General features: G+C 37.3%; 1 protein-coding gene across 3 annotated transcripts in view; it reads left to right on the forward strand.

Annotated features, from left to right (window-relative positions):
* PRR16 (proline rich 16) overlaps window positions 1–20,777 on the forward strand; it is a 394,730-nt gene that overhangs the window by 272,196 nt on the left and 101,757 nt on the right. For 2 of the 3 annotated variants that reach the window (XM_089673465.1, XM_089673562.1), the window contains exon 2: window positions 12,487–13,351. In XM_089673465.1, the coding sequence (XP_089529591.1) occupies window positions 12,487–13,230 (744 nt within the window). In that variant the 3' untranslated portion in view covers window positions 13,231–13,351. Of the gene's footprint in view, window positions 1–12,486; window positions 13,352–14,284; window positions 14,374–20,777 lie in introns of all 3 variants that reach the window. The other variant, XM_089673501.1, reaches the window with a different exon arrangement.

Raw genomic sequence — 20,777 nt, forward strand, 5'->3', positions numbered from 1 at the left:
TAAAAATTAAGTTTTAAATGATGGTTTCAATTAAGGGAAAAAAATTGTCCAAACCTGCATGGCCCTTTGTGAAAAAGCAATTGCCCCCTAAACCTAATAACTGGTTGTGCCACCTTTGACGGCAACAACTGCATTTACAATAACTGGCAATGAGGCTTTCACAACACTGTGGAGGAATTTTGGCCCACTCTCCTTTGCAGCATTGTTTTAATTCAGTCACATTGAATGGTTTGCGTTTAAGGTCATGCCACATCATCTCAACTGGATATAAGTACAGACTTTAACTAGGTCACTCCCATCATAACTTTTTTTTTTGAGCCATTCAGAGGTGGACTTGCTGGTGTGTTTTGGATAATTATCCTACTCTATAACCCAAGTGCGCTTGAGTTTGAGGTCACAAACTTATAGATGGACATTCTCCTTCAGGATTTTCTGGTGGAGCACAGAATTTATGGTTACATCAGTTATGGCAAGTCGTCCAGGTCCTGAAGCTGCAAAGCATCCCCAGACCATCACACTACCATCACCTGCTTGACTATTGATATGATGTTCTGTTTATGAAATGCTGTGTTACTTTTACGCCAAAAGTGGTCAACAGTGGCTTTTGCCTTGGAACTCTCCAATGGATGCAATTTTTGCCCAGCCTCTTTCTTATTCAACAATAAGAAAGAGACTTAACTGAGGCAAGTGAGGCATGCAGTTATTTAGAAGGTATTCTAGGTTCTTTTATGACCTCCAGGATGTTGTCATTGTGCTCTTTCGATAAGCTGGCCAATCCTGGGAAGGATCACCTTGGTTCCAGGTTTTCTCCATTTGTGGATAATGGCTCTCACTATGGATCGCTGGAGTCCCAAAGCCTTATAAATGGCTTTGCAACCCTTTTCAGACCAATACATGTCAATTACTTTGTTTTTCATCTGTTTTTAAATTTTTTTAGATCACGACATGATGTGTTTCTTTTTGAGATCTTTTAGCATACTTCACTTTGTCAGACAGCTTCTATTTAAGTGATGTTTTGATTCATCAGGTCTTGCAGTAATCAGGCCTGGGTGTGGCAAGTGAGATTTAACTCATATTTCCAAAATAAGTGGTTAATCACAGTTTATTCATGATTAGCAAGGGCGGGGGGAAATTACTTTTTCACATTGGTTTGGGCAGCTTTTTTCCCTTAATAAATAATACATAACTTTAATAAATAAACCTAATTTTGTATTTACTTGTGTTATCTTTGCATACTATTAAAATCTGATTGATTATGTGAATCATTTAAGTGTGACAAATATGCAAAAAAAAAAATCAGGAAGGGGCAAATACTGTCACAGTACTGTAGTCAGATAGAAAGATAGATTGCTCTTACACCATAAATTCATAATATCCAAAATTTTGAAAGTAGATGTTTCATGATTGTAAAATATTGGAGTACAAAATATTCCCTAAATTGCACACGCTAGGTCTAAATTACCTACTAAAAACCCAGAGTGTGCAATAGAGAAATCAAACTTGAAGAGGAAGTAACTGGTCTTTCACACCACTTGTTATTGCATGGTAACAGGCATGCATTGTAGACAATTCAGAACATCACATCACCATGATGAAATAAAGATGGGTGCTCTCATGCATGCTATTACATCACAGATATGTGCAATAGACTGTGCAAGCTTGCACATTAGCATTACTATGCAATTACATGCATTGGAAGAGTCTTTCCCACTACTGTGATTAGTTATTAGTAGCAAGAAAATTAAAAAGGTAAGAGTGTTGGAGTGCACAGCACAAATACACTGCTCAAAAAGGAACACTTTTTAATCAGAGTCTAGCATCAAGTCAATTAAACTCCTGGGATATTGATCTGGTCAGTTAAGTAGCAGAGGGGGTTGTTAATCAGTTTCAGCTGCTTTGATGTTAATAAAATTAACAACAGGTGCACTAGATGGGCAACAATGAGACAACCCCCAAAACAGGAATGGTTTTACAGGTGGAGGCCATTGACATTTTTTTCCCTACTCATCTTTTCTGACTGTTTTTCACTAGTTTTGCATTTGGCTAGGGTCAGTGTCACTACTGGTAGCATGAGGCGATACCTGGACCCTACAGAGGTTGCACAGGCAGTCATTGCCAGAAGGTTTGCTGTGTCTCCCAGCACAGTCTCAAAAGCATGGAGGAGATTCCAGGAGACAGGCAGTTACTCTAGGAGAGCTGGACAGGGCCGTAGAAGGTCCTTAACCCATCAGCAGGACCGGTATCTGCTTCTTTGTGCAAGGAGGAACAGGATGAGCACTGCCAGAGCCCTACAAAATTACCTCCAGCAGGCCATTGGTGTGAATGTCCCTGACCATCAAAAACAGACTTTATGAGTTTGGCCTGAGGGCCTGACGTTCTCTAGTGGACCCTGTGCTCACTGCCTGACACCATAGAGCTTAATTGGCATTTGCCATTGAACACCAGAATTGGCAGGTTCACCACGGGAACCCTGTGCTTTTCATAGATGAGAGCAGGTTCACCCTGTGACAGATGTGAAAGGGTCTGGAGAAGCCATGGAGAACATTATGCTGCCTGTAACATCGTTCAGAATGACCTTTTTGGTGGTGGGTCAGTGATGGTCTGGGGAGGCATATCCATGAAGGGACGCACAGACTTCTACAGGCTAGACAATGGCACCCTGACTGCCATTAGATACCGGGATGAATTGTCAGAAGCAATGCTGGTGAAGTGGGTCCTGGGTTCCTCCTGGTGCACAACAATGCCCTGGCGAGAGTATGCAAGCAGTTCCTGGAGGATGAAGGACTTGATATCATTGAATGGCCCCCACGCTCACCTGACCTAAATCTAATAGAACACCATTGGGATATCATGTTTCGGTCCAGCCGACAATGCCAGGTTGCATCTCAGACTGTCCAGGAGCTCAGTGAAGCCCTGGTCCAGATCTGGGAGGAAATACCCCAGGACACCATCCATTGTCTCATTAGGAAAATTAACTAGCCTGCTGCATAATTTTTTCACTTTGATTTTGTGGGTGTCTTTGATTTCAGTCCTCTGTAGGTTGATAATTTTCATTTCCATCAAATGATGAGGTATCCTTATGTTCCTAACACATTACCCAGTCCATATCAGTATAGATATTTAGCATGATATTTTTCCCCATTGAGATCTGATGTGTTTTCAAATGTTCCTTTAATTTTTTTGAGCAGTGTACTTCCCTATAATCCAAATCATGGATGTCTCACAATCAACCTGCACATTTACAGTGACATTATTTACTCTGCAATAATAAACTATGCAGTTCAGTAGATATTAGCAAACAACACTGACAATCCCCATTGTTTCATATTGTTGTACTCTTTTGTACTGAGGAAACAAGTTGCAAGGAACCACTTTAGGGCCATTTTAGTGCTATTACTAGCAGGCAGCACAAATAAAAGAGTAATGAATGGAAGATATCAATATGTTATAGGGGGGGATTTACTAAACCTGTTGCACACAGAATCTGGTGTAGCTGTACATAGTATCAGCTTCCAGGTTTTATTGTCAGAGCTTAATTGAACAAGCTAAAGTTAGAAGCTTATTAGTTACCATGCACAGCTGCACCAGATTCTGTGTGCATCAGTTTTAGTAAATCTGCCCCATAATGTCAGAATACAGTTGCTATTAAACCCATAATGGTCCTTAGTCTGTGAGACTTATTAGAGAACAAATGGACATTTTTACACCTGCATGTCAATGTGTTCCCTAGAGAGTAGTTTTGTAAAATACTTGTTTTGAAAAAAGTAAGCAGAAAAGACATGAGTTCTCAATAAAGAATCTTGTACACTAGCACTTTTTATACTTCTGCATCCATGTTGCCCTGAACCGAAGGGAGCTTGTCCTCAGCTGTGAAAAGCTTGCTGCTAGAGTATATTGGTATTCAGATTCATATCCTATTTCTAAATATTCTTCTGTTTCATGTTATCTAAGGTTTCAGATTTCATATAAGGTATAAGGTATCACCCACCAAATAGACCCAGTTTGTGGTGCTAAATTGTATAATTGGGGACTAACTTACTTCTCTTTAAGTACTACGACAAGTACAATTTTTTATGGAAATTAAATTTTTATTACACAAGTAGTACATGGATTTGAGTAATATTTCCAACCTTACATTGTTATGCCATAAATAGCAGGTTGACAGAGGTAATATTCCTATGAGCAGATGTCTATGCTTATACAGTATATGTCAGGGGTCTCAAAACTTTCTAAAGAAAGTGAAAGTTTTTTTCAGGCTTTAGGGGGGCTGGACTGTGTCCAGTGGGAGTAAACAATGTCCAATCTTTGGTATTAGGGGGAGAAATAGTTTTCAGTGTGAAGAATTATGCCCCATTGTTGGTTTCTGTGAAAGGAATAGTGACCCATTGTTTGTATAAGTGGCAGGGATTATGACCCATTGTTGTAGTCAGTGTCAGGAATAATGCCTCAAGGGCCAGATAAAGACAAGCAAAGGGTCACATCCAATCCCAGGGCTGCAGTTTGAATACCACTGGTATATGTTTACGCTTTGATTACTCATTTACAGCTATAAGTTGAACATCCTTTGCTCCCTTGTGCTTTATAGTAGTATGGCTTCTTACTCAAATACATTTTTAAATCATCCTTTATGCATTTTTTTTATTTATCTGGTTGAAGTAAAGGTGTGGCTGCTAAGAAGAACCTCATTAAATATTTATTAGTATTCATGCATATGTACTCATAGGCGTTAATCTATCATACACATGTATGTTCATAGGTTCAAGGATATTTATTTATTTAACATTTGCACGTGATTTAAATACTGGGTACTGATTTAAAATACAAAGTGAAAACGTAATTTAATTAAAAATTTTTCATTGAAGTTGTAAGTCTTCTAATGGGGATTGGCAAGGACACCAAAAAGTCTTTGGAACTGGATTGTGTACTTTTGTATAGGGCAACTTGCTTGAACACCACAGTAACAATGATCCTCAGCACACTGCTTGGAATATGTTGCTCTATCTGAGTTTATAGGTTCTTGAACCCAGCTGACACTGTTCTGTATACCTTTTGAAAATAGATTTGGGGAAAAATGAAAGAAAAGCTGATTGAATTGCAGGTGAAGTGTAGTTGAAGTCTGTGGTCATAGCACTTTTTGAAGACATTGGTTAAAATGAACAATATTGTACTTTTATAATATACACTATAGCAAGGTTCATTTTAATGTTATTCAATAAATGCTCAGTAAAATATAACTTGTTTTTGCATAGAGTCTTATGACTCAGAACTGCTTGCACTGCCAAATTAAAATAAAATATCTTTCCATGACTACGGTAGAACGGCATCACACAATAGCCAAATTATCATGAAAAATGGACAAGTGCTTGCACGTCATTACCAAGCAATAACTTTCAAATGAAGAATCTATCAGCCATGGGAGTGCTGTTATGCTGTATCATTTGTTTCTCTCAGAAAGAAAAGCCATTCTAGAGGAAGTCATTCTTCAGCATAATGTCTCTATTGGCTGGAGTGGCTGCAATTTCAATGTATTTTATGTAAAATTAACAGTATGAAAGATATATTTTATTTAGATTGAAGATGACAGTTCAGTAGGAAATTACACAGATTGCAACCCCCACCACCTCCTGGATGTCTTTAACCAATGATTGGTTACGGTCAAGTATTGGTACTGGTCAAATCCTGGTGGATTGCTATGTTGTCACTCATTCTATACTATCACATTTTAATCATATCTATACCTTTGAAAAATGCTACATACAGTATGCATGATGTTGGTACTCTCAACATTGCCGTGCCCAGAAAGACTTTTGTAGGACATTGAGAATTTATCTGTACACTGGCAGACTAAATATAAATATTTTTCTATACAATATTGGTAAACTGCTGCATTTTTTTGTTCATCAGAATAGTAGTTTTTAGTGTTGACATCTCTCTGTTGTTACATTTTTTTACTGGAGTTTTTTTTTGGTCCAATGTTTTAGTTCTTGAATATGGTAAATATGCTCTGCAAAGGTGAATTCAGGTTAGGGGTTAGGTCACTGTTATATGGGTATATGGTGTATGGGTTATATGATTATAATGAGTGAAAACCCTCACATTCAGTTTCAAAAGAACATGATAAAACAAACAGAAAAAGGTGATAATCTGCAACATGTGTGTTAAAATGTTTGCAATATACATATTTCTCAACAAAAGTGGAGTTACATTTAAGTAACACCACTGCCCCTCAAGTGTAGGTCACACAATGAAATAGATACAATGAAAACTTGTGAGCTACTATGCTAAAATACTCCATGCAAAATATGTGATTCAATTAGCAGATCGGTTGCACTAAATACATACTCATACAAATGTGCCAGTGGTAATAAATTATCAGAAATGTGCCACGGTCCACTCAAAATTGCAACAAACTAAAAAATGAAGTGCAAAATTTAAATGAATCCAACAAAATATAACAAAATGTCCGTATTAACTCCTTGATTATCTTCAATCACTTTAGTGCAATATATCAAGTACTTCTATGTCCACCTTTGGTGTCTGTAATTATTCAACACTTGTGCACCCCCACCAGCTGTGCGCTCACCTTAGATATATGACGAGACCGTTTAGTGGGGTCATATAAAGCTTGTGTCCCTTTAATGGGTCAAGTATGGATGGGATTGGTATCCAACAAATCTGGATCCCACTCACTCTTCTGGTTGCTCTCCTCCATCAGTTACAATGTCAAGAAAAATAACCAGAACATAGTGCTTTACACTTATAACAAGCATTTAGTGTGTTAAAATGTTACACTCACATGTGCAGTATGAAAAAGCGCCGAATGATCATTCCCTCTGATGAAGCCACGTGATCTGGTGGCATAACGCATAGGGGAGGGGCTTTGATGTCACAACGCTCTATGGATCTAGAGATACCAGCTGGCTGTACACAGGACAGAATCGGTAGTGGTATTGGAGACAATTACCCTGCATAAAGTGCTTTTTCATACTGCAGATGTGATTGTAACATTTAACCTCCCTGGCGGTATTCCCGAGTGTAGCTCGGGGTAAAGTTTCAGTACCAAAAGCGGTAACCCCGAGCTACACTCGAGCTTACCATGCAGCGCTGCTCCGGGATCTGTTCTTCACTTACCTTGTCCTGCGCTTCCACGATGTCCCTCCTGCAGCGTCCCCAGCAATGTCCTCCGGTGGATGCCGGCATCTGTCATCTGGGTTCCGTCCCCTACGAGCGTAGGGAAGTACGGGGACGGAATGGCGGGAAATTTGAAAATGACAAAAAGTGACATTCACTAAAATCACTAAAATCACATAGTAAAACATTACTGTATCAAACCATTTCACATACATTTTGTCCCTAGTGCTTTGTCCTGTGCCCTGCCTGCATTTTTACTGTTCTTTCTGCCTGGAAACTGAGAAATGTCAATGGCGTCCAAAAAGCGTCCCTTTAGGTCAAAAGCGGTTTTAGACCAGCTAGAGAACAGCGATAGTAAATTAGAACCACTTGCAGAATTGAGTGATAATGATTCGTGGGGAAATTCGTCATCAGACACTGAAAATGATTTTGCGACTTTGCTCAGTGATGTGCGAACTTGGCGCTATATTTCAAATTTCAGTGTTTTTGGTTTGATTATATTATTGAATTAAATTTATTATTATATTATTATTTTTTATGATTATTTATTAAATTATAATTTATGATTTCGTGTTTCAAATTGTACCATACCCGGGATGTTTACTAGACTCTTGTTCGGACAGATTTCAGTGAGTTATTCTTAAAAATTACAGGCCTACAATAAAAAAATACATATTTCCCTGCAAAAAAATGTACCACTTTGAGCACAGAAATATGGACATAATCAGACCACTAGGGAGGTTAAGCACAATAAATGTAGGGGGTTTGCCATCCCTCAGGTGAGGCACAACCCCTGTGGCACCTTGAGTACCACCATTTTACCATGTGTTGTGAAAGCTACAATTTAATGTAACGGCGGGAGACATACTGGGTGATTACACTGAACTGCATTTTTAAACTGAATGCATATGGGCTTAGTACCTTAATAGAGTGTGTCGTTTGGTAATTTTGTTTGTATATTTTGGAGTCAATATCCTTTGTCATAGCCTTAGGAAGCCATTTCTATTTGAAACGTCAAGGTTTAAATCCAAAACATATTGAGAGCTTTGATATTAATATGAAGGCAACATTGGACATGTTTAATCTATAAAAAAAATGCAAGACAGACACACACATATATATATATATATATATATATATATATATATATGGATATATTTAGACCCATCTAAAATGTACAAATTAATATTCCTTTCAGAACCCAGTAGTTTTAAGGGACCATTAAATTATCATTGATTGTGCTTGTGGTGCCATAATGGTTGTGCTAAGCCTGCGAGGGCTTTGGGTACCCTTTTTTGTGACCCCAGCCTGGTTTCTTGTCCAGGTCCCTGGCTCCCTATTGCAGTCCAATTATATGTGATATCATTAATGTATTTTTTGCTTTAATGTTTCTAGTTGTTGATTCCCCACTTTTGTTTGCTCCTAATGAAGTAAAGTCACATATTCCCAAGAGCGTTGAGCTTTTTCTACACTCCATTGCATCTAAAATAAAATAATCCATTCATATTTTATAATAGGGGAGGACTGTATACCTGTCTCAGTTGTTATAGCATGATTGGGTGATGGTTAATGAAAAGGGGATGATCTTTTATAATACAATTAAAATTGGAAATTTAAATTAAATTCTGGGTGTGATTGCTCTTTTTATGAGGAATGTATACATAAAAACTAGTGTTTTATCTAAATTCTATTTTTGCATAGTGCCTTAAAAGTCCTGTTTGCTTCTGTTTATCTTTTGGTCCAAAATTTGCTCTTCATAACACATAGGATGGTTCTATACTATCAATCAGCCTGTATGAATGGAAGGAGAAGTGTTGATGTCACTGGAAGGTTCCATCTACAATGCACACCCTAAGCCAATGCTCCAGAGTAACCACCATTTTATGGTTGTGTCAACTCAACAGCCCATGGGAACTTTTTGAGATTTACTGCCTGATATATAAGGAATTGACTGTAGGGCAATAATATAAAAAGCAAACCACTATGATTGGTACTTATGACTGCTAAAGAATAAAAATCACTATAACTGCATGGATATACAGTAGATTTGCCTAGGTGATTTAAACATTCTGGAATGCAAATTATCAGGAATATGAGAAGCTTGGCTGATACAGTATTGAGCAAATGGTAAGGAAATGTCAGGTACTGGGATATGAAGGAATGTGTATTTTCCTTGGTAATTTAATAAAAAAACAAGAGATGGACATAGAAGAACTTTGCACAAGGATTTGGGAAGATATCATTGCATTAGGTGTAGGGCTTTCTGCCAGAACATCTATGATACAAATTGCACTTATACCTGTGTCAATAAAAAGAATAAAAACCACCTAGAAGATGTTACTAGACTGCCAGAACTAGAACTTTTGAGACTGCAAAGGTATTTTGCAAAGTGCTGAAATAATAGCTTATTCTTCTACCTAAATAATGCATTATTTAGAGAATAACACATCATAGGAACTCTAATATTGGCTTATTCAAGCAATGTTCCCTTCTCGGTTAAACAAGCAATAATACTGTGTATACATATTGTATATATATTTTTCTACAGCTTTTAGCATAACAGCTTCTACTATAGACAAGGTTAAAATCCATGCCAATTCACATTAAATAAATCACAACTGTCAGCAGTCTTGACAGTACTTAAGAAGCCTAATCCTCCACCTCTGCCTCCATGGTTAACTCCAGTGAAATTTGGGTTACTCACAAAATGGTCCAGTACCTGGGGGACCTGTCACTCTTCCTAATACTGTATAGTCCATGATTTAGATTAGCCCTGTGCTGTTATTACATTATAGCTACACTATCCCACTTATTGATATAGAAGCACTAAGTCCTTATGAGTACAACACTTTATTATTATATAGTCTGGTAAATATCATTGTCTGAAGCAAATGAAGGGGGTGTCTTTGTGGTTTCTTTATTTATTTTTTTTTGGGAGGGGGGGATTGATTGAGTATCATTTTTGATTCTGAGACTAATACTTGTATAATTTCTGATATATTTTTATAATATGAAAGTAAAGATAATAGTAAACTCTAATCCTCACTAACAAAATAATGCACATGTTTTCAGTAAAATCAAATAATAATGGTTTTTAGAACACTATGATACAAACGGTGAATAATTCACTAACAATATTTACAAAATTACAGGGTATGTAGTAACATGTGCCTAAATCATTGGATGTTGTAGGGGAGTGGCTTAATTAAAGTGGTTGTAAACCCTTACATTTACACAATGATGTTACTAACTTTGGGTGATACACAGAGATGAAACAAATCCTCCAGTATAAATTGTACCTATTTAACAGCAGCCCATTCTTCATCCATTTAAAGTGCAGAATATACACATCTTTTCCAGTCTTTCAGAGGCAGGAGGCGGATATTTGATGTCACACACTGAACAGCTCAGACAGAAGTGTAATCTGAGACCTAAATGGAGGGAAGGAAAACACCCCCTTTACACAATGTTATAGGGAAACATGCATAGCTGAGGCTTTAAAGCACAGGCTGTGTGTTGAAGCTCCCCTCAGAAGTCCCCTTCCATCTTTTGGAGTCAGCACAGCCTGTCAGACATGACTCATATAGCTGTCAGAGGAACCAAACTACAGACAGAAATCACACTTAGTGTTTTGGATTGGGCAAGTACACACTAAATAAATATATGCTTTGTTAATTTTTCATGTCAGAGGTTTACAAACACTTTAATAAACATTTTTGCAACCACCATGATTTTTAAGGGAAGAAGAATTAATACTACTTACTCTTCCCTGAAGGTTACCTTTAGTACATCGGGCTGTATATATCTTTATTGGCCCAAGAACAACTTGGAAAAACTTGCAGAAAATTGATGTAAAAGCTGGACAACCTTCAACACCACTAGGTATGAGGAAATAAAAATGTAGATTCTAGTATTATATTTTCCAGATGCATCTCTAGATGACTTTTCCACCATTAGATTACATTTTAACCAAGAATGGCCCTACTTTGTCAGGCTTTACTAAAGATTTATTTAATAATATTCATTATTTTTAGTAGTGATTATCTCAGATGTTTTGTGGATACAGTTTCAGGTAGTATTAATGAGTTTTGTTGTAAATCCTTGGCTATCTTTCAGTGCTTTGTAGAAAAAATAATTTTGGCTTCTCATACCTCTGCAAATTAAAATTTGAAGAGATTTACAGGTCATGTGTCTGTTTCAGAAATGCTCCTGGGTTTGTGCTTTCAGTAGTAGTACAGTGGCTTTATCAATTGTTTGCATATAATTTGATATAAAAAAAAAATCACTATTTTCCTACATATTTGTACTAGATATTATCCTAATGTTCAAAGGGTTAGTGGAATTACAAATGTTTGTTCAGATTATTTTCACGTACAAATAAATATGTATACCAATGCAGGGCAAAACAATAATTTTAATTGTCACCCGCCAACTCAGGCTGGAAAAAATGTACTGTTGTTTGCCCCACTGCCTCCCTATTCACTAACCAGAGCAAGAAGAAGAATCAAGGCAATTTGGTTGACACGTATGCAGGCTATGGACTCTTTGGAGTTTGATTTAATTGGGGCAAATAAGTTGTTCAATTTTGAAAGGAATTTTCCTTTTAGCTTAGTGAATGTGATGAAATTTCACTTTGCAAAGAATAGCCAATTGTGTGCAAGACAAACAAAAAATGTATTTTCACTTGCACATGACTAGATGGTGGATATCAACAGAGCTTCACCTCAATCACTAAACTAAGGAAAAAAGTCCTATGCAAAGTGAAAATTACCTATTTAGCTCTAGTAGATCAACTCCTTTCCCTCCTTGTGTGTGACATTGCTGGGGCCTTGTGTTGTGAGAGAAAGAACAGACAGTCACATAATCTCTCATACCTGAAAGTACTGAGCATGTCAATGGAGGGACAAGCAAGTAAAAGGAATGTTAGTATAAACTGTTACTTTGACCTGAATGAGTCCTGAAGCAATAAGGACTCAGGGTGAGATCTTGAAAAAAACACAGACATGGTCACAATTACAAATTTGTAGAGAAAAGGCACAGCAGGATGACTTCTCCCCACTCAAATTATTTTATTTTGGAAATACATTTATAGATGGGAAACAGAAAAAAGCAGAGACCTGTATGGTTTAAAATACATATTGCAAAAAATATTCAGATGTGGTGATAACAGATCTATAAACAGATGTCTCTCAGATCTACTTTTTTCATTCATTAAACTGTCACAATCATCTGAGCACTGCTGATAGGATAAGGAGAATTTCATGGTTTTTACAAAATCTTTCACCCTGACACCAATTTTAGCTGCTTCATTGATGTTTTAAAAAGCTAATTGCATCTATTTTCCTTGTTCTACAGGTGGTTGACCAGATTGACAATTTAACTTCAGATCTGCAGCTGGAAGATGAGATGACAGACAGCTCCAAAACAGACACGCTGAACAGCAGCTCAAGTAGCACAACGGCTTCTAGCATAGACAAAGTTAAAGTTCGAGCCAATGCACCTTTAATAAATCCACCTGCACATCCGTCAGCTGTCCTGACAGTACTTAGGAAGCCCAATCCACCACCACCGCCTCCACGGTTAACTCCAGTGAAATATGAAGAAACTCAAAAGTTAATCAACTCCACCAACACTCTAAAGAAAAATGGAGGATTACTTAGAAATGGTGGAATTCCTGGGGGACCTACTACACTTCCTAATGGTGATGTATGTGCAATTCATAACATCAAAGTGGATAAAATGACAGGACAGCCATTGACGCACAAACCAGAAAAGGACCGTTGTTCTCAGGCTACAACGAGAGAACGAGTACGCTTTAGTGAAAATGTCTTATACCATGGCTACTGTCCAGACTGTGATGTTCGATCTGAAATGAAAAACAAAGAAGTACATCTTCATGAGGAGTCCATCCACTTAGCAGCAAAACTTCCTCACCATTGCCCTTTACCATCAAAACCATCGTATCCTATGGAAAATGGTGGATTAGGCATTACCAGTGGTGTCTGCCATCTGCCTTCAAAACCAGGAAGTCAGCCACCACCAACTGCACCAAAACCACAAAAAACTATACTGAGAAAATCAACCACAACAACAGTGTGATTATTTTTTTATATTTAGATTTTTATAATAATTATTTAAAAAATGATAATGAGCACTTTAAAGCAATAAAAAGCCCCGATTCAACCCTCCTCTCTTCAGAAGTGTCATAGCAATCAGTTTGGTAAGTCTGACTTTATCAGTGTTCATTTTGTAAACTTGATTTTTGGAAATGTGATATTTATAAAAACAATGTTTTTAGGTCTAGAACAGAATGTTTATTGGTAAAATAAGCAACTATACCAATAACAAAAATATAGATATTAAAGAAATATTTTGAAAGACAATGCTCATTATTTAAAAAGACTATGCTCACTGGTATTCAGAATGAAGTTCACAGATATGGCTTAATATTCTACTAAAAGGCAACACCTGGCAGAATTTCTTCTAAGCACAAAAGCTGTGCCTTTATAGTGTTTTTATAAGTTTAAATGATCAAACTTTTACATTTCTATTTGAGATTAGGTTGAGCATAGGTAGACTGTATGACTCTTAATTTCTCAGACACTCTACCAAAAACAAAATCTTACAGCCTGGGATTCCAGCTCTGCTCCTGTTACCATAAGTAGACTAAATCTTCTACTGCATATAGTTAGTATTCATCCTAATACAAAAATATTGTTAAGAATGAATCATATAAAATTTACCAATTATCCTGGGAGAATAAAACAAACATGTCATGTTAATGACTTTTAGTAACTCTAGGAATTTAAACACTGTGTGCCAATGGAGTACTGGTAAGATATACAGATTTAGTGAGTCATACAACTACATTATCTACTCAAAACTGTATTGTCAGTGCATGGTGGACTGACACATTTAAGTGCTTTTCTACTTCTAGCAAAGGTAAAAAAAAAAAAGCTGTTGAACCTGGAAGTAATGAACAACAAACGGGAGCTACTCTGCTTAGTAACCTTCTCTTTAGGTCATGGGAATGTTCAGCACTGGGGATTATTCTCCCATTAAATGGCTTTTCCCCTCAATAGGAACTCATAGCAAAATATCAAAAAACAGAATTACGTTGTTTGTTACCTTTTAATATTCACTTACCTTTTAGAGAGAGTATTGTACGGGAGCATACCTAAATGGATCCTGGAGCTTTACTACGTATGGCCACATGGACTCAATACTGAATACGACTGTATGGTGAGCAAATCATTTTAAACATATTAATAGAGTGACTAAATGGTTTCTTGTTATTGGTATACTTGTTTTTCTGGAAAAAAAAACACAGCTGCATGTGCACAATATATAGCTTAAGAAAACAATTTAGCAAAATTGTGTGATCATAGATATAAATGAGAAATAGATACAAGAAGTTCAAAAGTTAAACTGCTGCAACCAGGTCATTTTGTAGAACAATCATGTTATATACAAGAGCAATCGTTTAGGCTGGTCTATAGAGCTGATCAGTTGATGACCAATCCATGAGGCATTTTAAAAGAGGCATTGCTAAATCCATCACTTTGGCTGAGTATGCTTGGTAATGCTTTAAGAAGAAATCCCTAGTGCTGAGCTTATCTCAAGGAAATAACAGTATTCACCCTGCTAAATCGATTTTAGAAGATCCTGAGTTCAGCTAGCTGGAGGTTGAATTTGCTCCCTGACCCAACCACTCTCAGCCAGTTAAAGCAAGGATGATCTCATGTCTAAGTTTTATCAATAATAGGTCATGATGGGATTCATATATAAACATGCTAGTAAATGGGTAAGTCAGAAAATGAACAAATGATTGGAAAAGTAGCTAAAGAAATATTGTAAAAACTGTTTCTTTAGCTAGCCATACACAAATAGAATTCTGTAATTTAGGGCAAAAAGAGGAAGATCCAATAGATTCCACCATCCACATTATACAGTAGAAATACCCTCTGCTGGCCATTGTATTATGACAGCCAACACACACAGCTGTCAGAATACCCAGAGAGTAACTTCATCTAATTGGATGCAGTCATTGTTCAGCCCACAATTTATCACTTGGTTACTTCCACAAAAGTAGACTGAAATGTTTTAAGGGCAGGGTAGTGCCCACACGACTACACACAGCCTAACTTTTTGATGAATCAGCAAGAATCAGCTGAAATTTGAGCTGCAGATGCCAGGTTTTAGATGGGGATGCTTTTTCATAAGGTTTTTATAAGCTCTGTGGTTAGGCAATTGATTTTGCCACAATAAACATAGACTAGTACACCACAGTAAGCGCTATTAAATTCTTGTGTAGTGTTAGGTATAGCGTAGTGATAGGTATGAATCCATAGTTTGATAATTTTATATGTACAGTATATGGCTAGACATTTTTTTCTTATTTTATTAGAGTAATTATAAGAATAAGCAATTAAAAGCCAAAAAATATAAAGAATTAATTTATGAAATGATAAACTTTTTTAAGTGTGAAACAGTGGCACAAATGTTTTGATGGGATCTCAACTGAAAGTGAACATCTCAATTCCCCCCAAAAAATGCACAGGCTCCATCCTGCAACTAATTCCATGCTTGTAATCAGCTGCCTGTGTAGGTTCAGAATATGATTTTAGTGTAATGCCCACTGTGCTGTGCCTGCACTGTCTCCACCTCCCTGCCTCATTTTCTACTTAATAGAACTCCCGCATGGTCAGAGCTTGTTCCTATTTTCAGCCTTGAAAGGGTGCCAAACCTGCCTTGCGAGGTGCCCTGAATCACTGAAAGGCCTTGATATTGAGATGAGAGAGCCCTGTAAAGAAACAAACAAAATATCAGAGTGGGAATTTGGAAAATCAATGTAAAAACTGGTGATTGAATGAATAGACCCCAGCTCCTACTGCCCTTTAAGCTCAGGGACCTGCCTTCACTCTCACTGCTGACATTGTCACTAAGCAGGTGCTTAGTACTGCCCATTTCCTGTACAGTCCCTTCCCAGGGATCCCCCACTTCCTCCTGACCACCAAGGCACTGCCCTGATATTCAGGAAGCTGGTGCCATCTTTAGCCCTACATGTGGAGCGCTGCACTCCCTATGACTGCCATTACAAAACCTGACCACCAGACCTGGGAGCTGGCAACCACCAGAACCCCCAGCCTTATAGGCCTTGCCTCAAAGAAAGCCCTTATCCATCTAAACTGTTCCCACTGGTCATTGTATGTATGCACTGTATGGTATGTATGCCTGCTGGCCTGCTAATAGCAGTGAAATGACATAGAAAGGGCAGCAGCATAAAATGTGTATTTGAGTTAAACTTTCAATAGAATGATAAGGAGACAAAAGAGAGCATTACTAATGGATAAGTGACAAATCTGAAAAAAGATGCAAAGTGCTATACATAAACTAGAAAACAAAGATGGTATTATTACACGTCTGTGCAAAATAGTGCAATAAAGTGCCTCACTGACTGTTTGCAACCAATTACAGCATTATATCATGATATCATGTGCATAATGAATCCAAATTCATATAAAGTATATGTCCAAATAAATAAAATTGAAAAAAGTGTACATTGGTGCAAAATTGGTGCAAGAAACGCTGCGCTTGTGCTTTAGTACTGATGCCTTTACAAAATGAATCAACTACGAAGGTCAAAATGTGCTTCACGGTATAGGCTTCTCTTTCCCCCTCCAGCCAGATCACTCTTCATCAACTTCTCCATGGAGGGATTAGTAACACCTCAGAGTGCCTTCTATTTCTCATTAGGAGAAAGAGAAATTGGTTGATTTAAAACCCTCCACTTCACATTCAGTGTCAGAGGACTACATTGTGTGTGTATCACGACTTTCACATGCCCGGGTCCTCCCAGTCTCCCTCAGCTGTACTGAGTCAGGTCTTCTTCTCTGCATGACACGAGAGCTGACGTGTTGGTGTTGTTGGCAGTGTTATCATCATTGGAGGATTACAAACTGGCACATTAATTCATAGTAATCCCATGCCCTGTAATCCTGCCCAGCCAGTGCACATCCTCTGTATGATTAACAGCACTCTTAGTCTACAGCTCCATCAATTAAGGCTTTCCCTTGACATCAGCAGAAAGGACATTCTAATGTAGCTTCACTCCTCCCCCATGCAGAAACATTTTACTTTACCTTTTTTGTCAGTTGCCTGTCATGTTGTAATTGCTCACTTCACTACTTCACTCTCCTGAAATGATATGTTGCAGGTTTACATCTACTTTAAAGGAAAACTATGTTGTGTTTTAAAAGTGAAAACATACTTTAAATTATTATCACAACCTCTAGTAGGTAGGCTTTTGTAGACTGCATTTGTTCTGCTCCACATTTTCTTCATTGCATTACTCAAATGGTCCTGTAGATTCTTGCTGCAAAAAAAATCCTGATGGACATCTACATTTTAGCGATTATACTATTGCTCATAATATAGTGCAAGAGCTAAAACAAACTAAACCTGTGCTAATTAACCACTTGCCCACCTGAGGATTTACTCCCATTCCTGACCAGGCCATTTTTTACGTTAGAGTGCTGTGTTACTTTAACTGACAATTGCATGGTCATGCAGCTCTGCACCCAAATTAAATTTATGTTCTTTTTTTCCCACGAATTGAGCTTTCTTTTGATGGTATTTGATTGCCTGTGCAATCAAATTTTGTTATAAATTTAGGCCAAAATGTTTTCTGCTACATGTCTTTGCTAAAAAAAAAAAAAATCCCAATACGAGTAAATTAATTGGTTTACGTGAAAGTTATAGCGTTTATAAATGGCGGTATATATACTGAGATTTTTTAATTGAATTAAATTTTTACTAGTACTGGTGGCGATCAGTGGAACTGCGGGACTGCAGGACTGCGGCGGACATTCTGACACTGTACTAATAGCACTGGGCAGGAAGGGGTTAACATGATGGCTATCAAAGGGTTAACTGTGTGCTGGGTGTATTTTACTATGGGGCGGTGTCTGTGTGCTTCACTGTAAGCACACTGCTATGGATGGCTGTGCTGTGCACAGCCATCCAAAGAAGTGTGCCCGATCTGACAGGAAGAAGATCTGTTAGTAAACAAAACAGCTCTCTTCCCTGTCGGAGATCCTCGGTAATCACTGTGTGGCAGCGAGTAATCACCGGCCGCGACCCGGTGATTGACAGCCAAGCTCGCAAATCGTGGCGCGGGAATTCCGGGTATACCCAGAAAAGTGAAATTGCGTATACTATATATACATGATTTTGCTCACCCTTGCCACCCTGTAGCAGTATTTCTGCTAGAGGGTGGTCGGGAAGCAGTTAACCATTAGCCGCCCGGCCAATGGCCGTTTGGCGGCTTGAAATGCGCTCCTGTATTCCGGGTGCACGCCATTTGGCGTGCTCCCGCACATGCGCAGTTTGTGGCACAGCAGAGCGGCGCAGCAGCGGGATCTGTCACGGGCCGTGAACCTCGGACACGGCCGATGACAGATCCGAGTACTGGCTCCCGTTGCTGGTACCATGTGACCTGCTGTGACCAATCACAGCAGGTCACATGATAGTTGTATACAATGGATGGCTTCATTCATGATGCCATCCATTGTATACTAGTGCCTAGCTGTGAATGGTCACAGCAGGTCACATGCACATGTCATGTGATTAGCTGTGACCAAATCACAGCTAAGCACAAAAAAAAAAAAAAAAAAAAAAGCTGTGTGAATGAATCGATTTCATTCAGCTAAATGCTTGCTTATAGCAAAGTAATTCTTTGCTATAAGCAAACTGTGTATGAAAAAAAAAAAAAAAAAAAATACTGATCACTCCCCCAAAGTAGTACAATGTTACTATGGTAACATTGTACTACTTTGGTCATAGTAAAATATGAAAAAAAAATCTTTAAAAAAATGTAATAAAAAATTAAATATAATAAAAAAAAATATATATATATTTTTTTTTTTTTTCATACTGTCACCAGTCAGTGTCCATGTTCACCGCCATGCCAGTTATATGAAGACGCTGTACTGCACTGGTGACAGTATGTAAAAAAAAAAATAGTGAAAATAATTTTTTTAATTTTTTAATTTTCCGAAAAATTATGACAAAAAAATACAACTTCAAAAAACTCGCCATGCCTCTTATGAAGTACGTCAGACTGTCTACTCTGCAAAAAGGGGTCATTTGGGGATATCTGTACTATTCTGACATTCTTGGACCTCAAGAAATTAGATTGGCTGTCAGTACTTCAGGATTGATCAATATTCAGATCTGTACCATAGTTTGTGAACTCTATAACTTTCCTACAAACTAAAAAATACATCCTAATTTGGGTTATTTTCACCAAAGACATGTAGCAGAATACATCTCGGCCTAAATTTATGAAGAACAATTATTTATTTGTAAACTTTCATAACAGAAACAAAGAAAAATGTGTTTTTTTTTCAAAATGTTTGGTATTTTTTTGTTAATTTAGCAAAAAATAAAAACCCCAGCGGTGATTAAATACCACCAAAAGAAAGCTCTAGTTGTGTGAAGAAAATGATAAAATTTTAGTTTGGGTACAATGTTGTATGACCGCGCAATTGTCATTCAAAGTGTGAGAGCGAAAAATGGCCTGGGCAGGAAGGTGTAAAATCACACGGTATTGAAACGGTTAAACAATATATTGTACTGATGCTGCTGCTCAAGGTTATAATAAACCACCAACTCCACAATATATGCACAGCGCTATACAGTACATATAAAAAAACACAACACTATTCCGTGATAAATGTAGGCAAATATTCACATTCTCTTCTCCTCCAAATCTCCTCCAGACTCCTTTATCCACTCCCAGATATAACACGTCAATTCTTGGTTTCCAAACTGTGTTTTAATGGATTAAAAAATGTGTTTAGGTGCCGCGCTCTATTATTATTAGAATTAAAGAATTATTAGAATAATTATTTGAACCTTTAGTATTTTAAACTAATGTATATTGGTCTCTTACCATAAGTGAATTTTCGTGCACCTTGTGCCAATACAGATAAATAAAAATACAAATGAAAAATAAATAAAAAATAAAAATAATGAAAAACAAAATAATTATAAAATAGCAAAAATAATAATAATTATAAAAAATTATAATTTAAGGATAAATAATAAGATAAAGTCACTAGAGTCACAGATAAAGTCCTTATAAGTTCAGCAGAAAAATGGATGCTGTATACTCTCCTTCTCTGCTGGCATATACTGTGTAACTGCAATGGTTAACAATTGGAAGCTGCTCTGTAAATCACTGTGGTAAACGGGATCTCTCCTTCCCCCACACTCTCCTTACTCCAGCTCTCCTCCCATGGATCATAAGGGGAATAAAAAGAAGTACATAGTGTCTTATCCAGGGTAAAATAGCTTTAATACACGCTGGTAATGCACTCACATGAATTAAAAAGGTTTTGCGCTTTTCATATATATATAACCGCGGATAGCGGGGAGATCAGCCTTGTTGGTGTGCCTGCGCACACTGTCAATACTCGCCGTGTCTGAATGTCAGATGCGTGGTGACGTCACTTTATCTTATTAAAGTGACTTTATCTTATTATTTATCCTTAGATTATAATTTTTTATAATTATTATTATTTTTATTATTTTATAATTATTTTGTTTTTCATTATTTTTATTTTTCATTTGTATTTTTATTT

Source organism: Staurois parvus, unplaced genomic scaffold (assembly GCF_062004578.1).
Source record: "Staurois parvus isolate SC_StPar_1 unplaced genomic scaffold, SC_StPar_1.0 ptg000004l, whole genome shotgun sequence".
NCBI lineage: Eukaryota > Metazoa > Chordata > Amphibia > Anura > Ranidae > Staurois > Staurois parvus.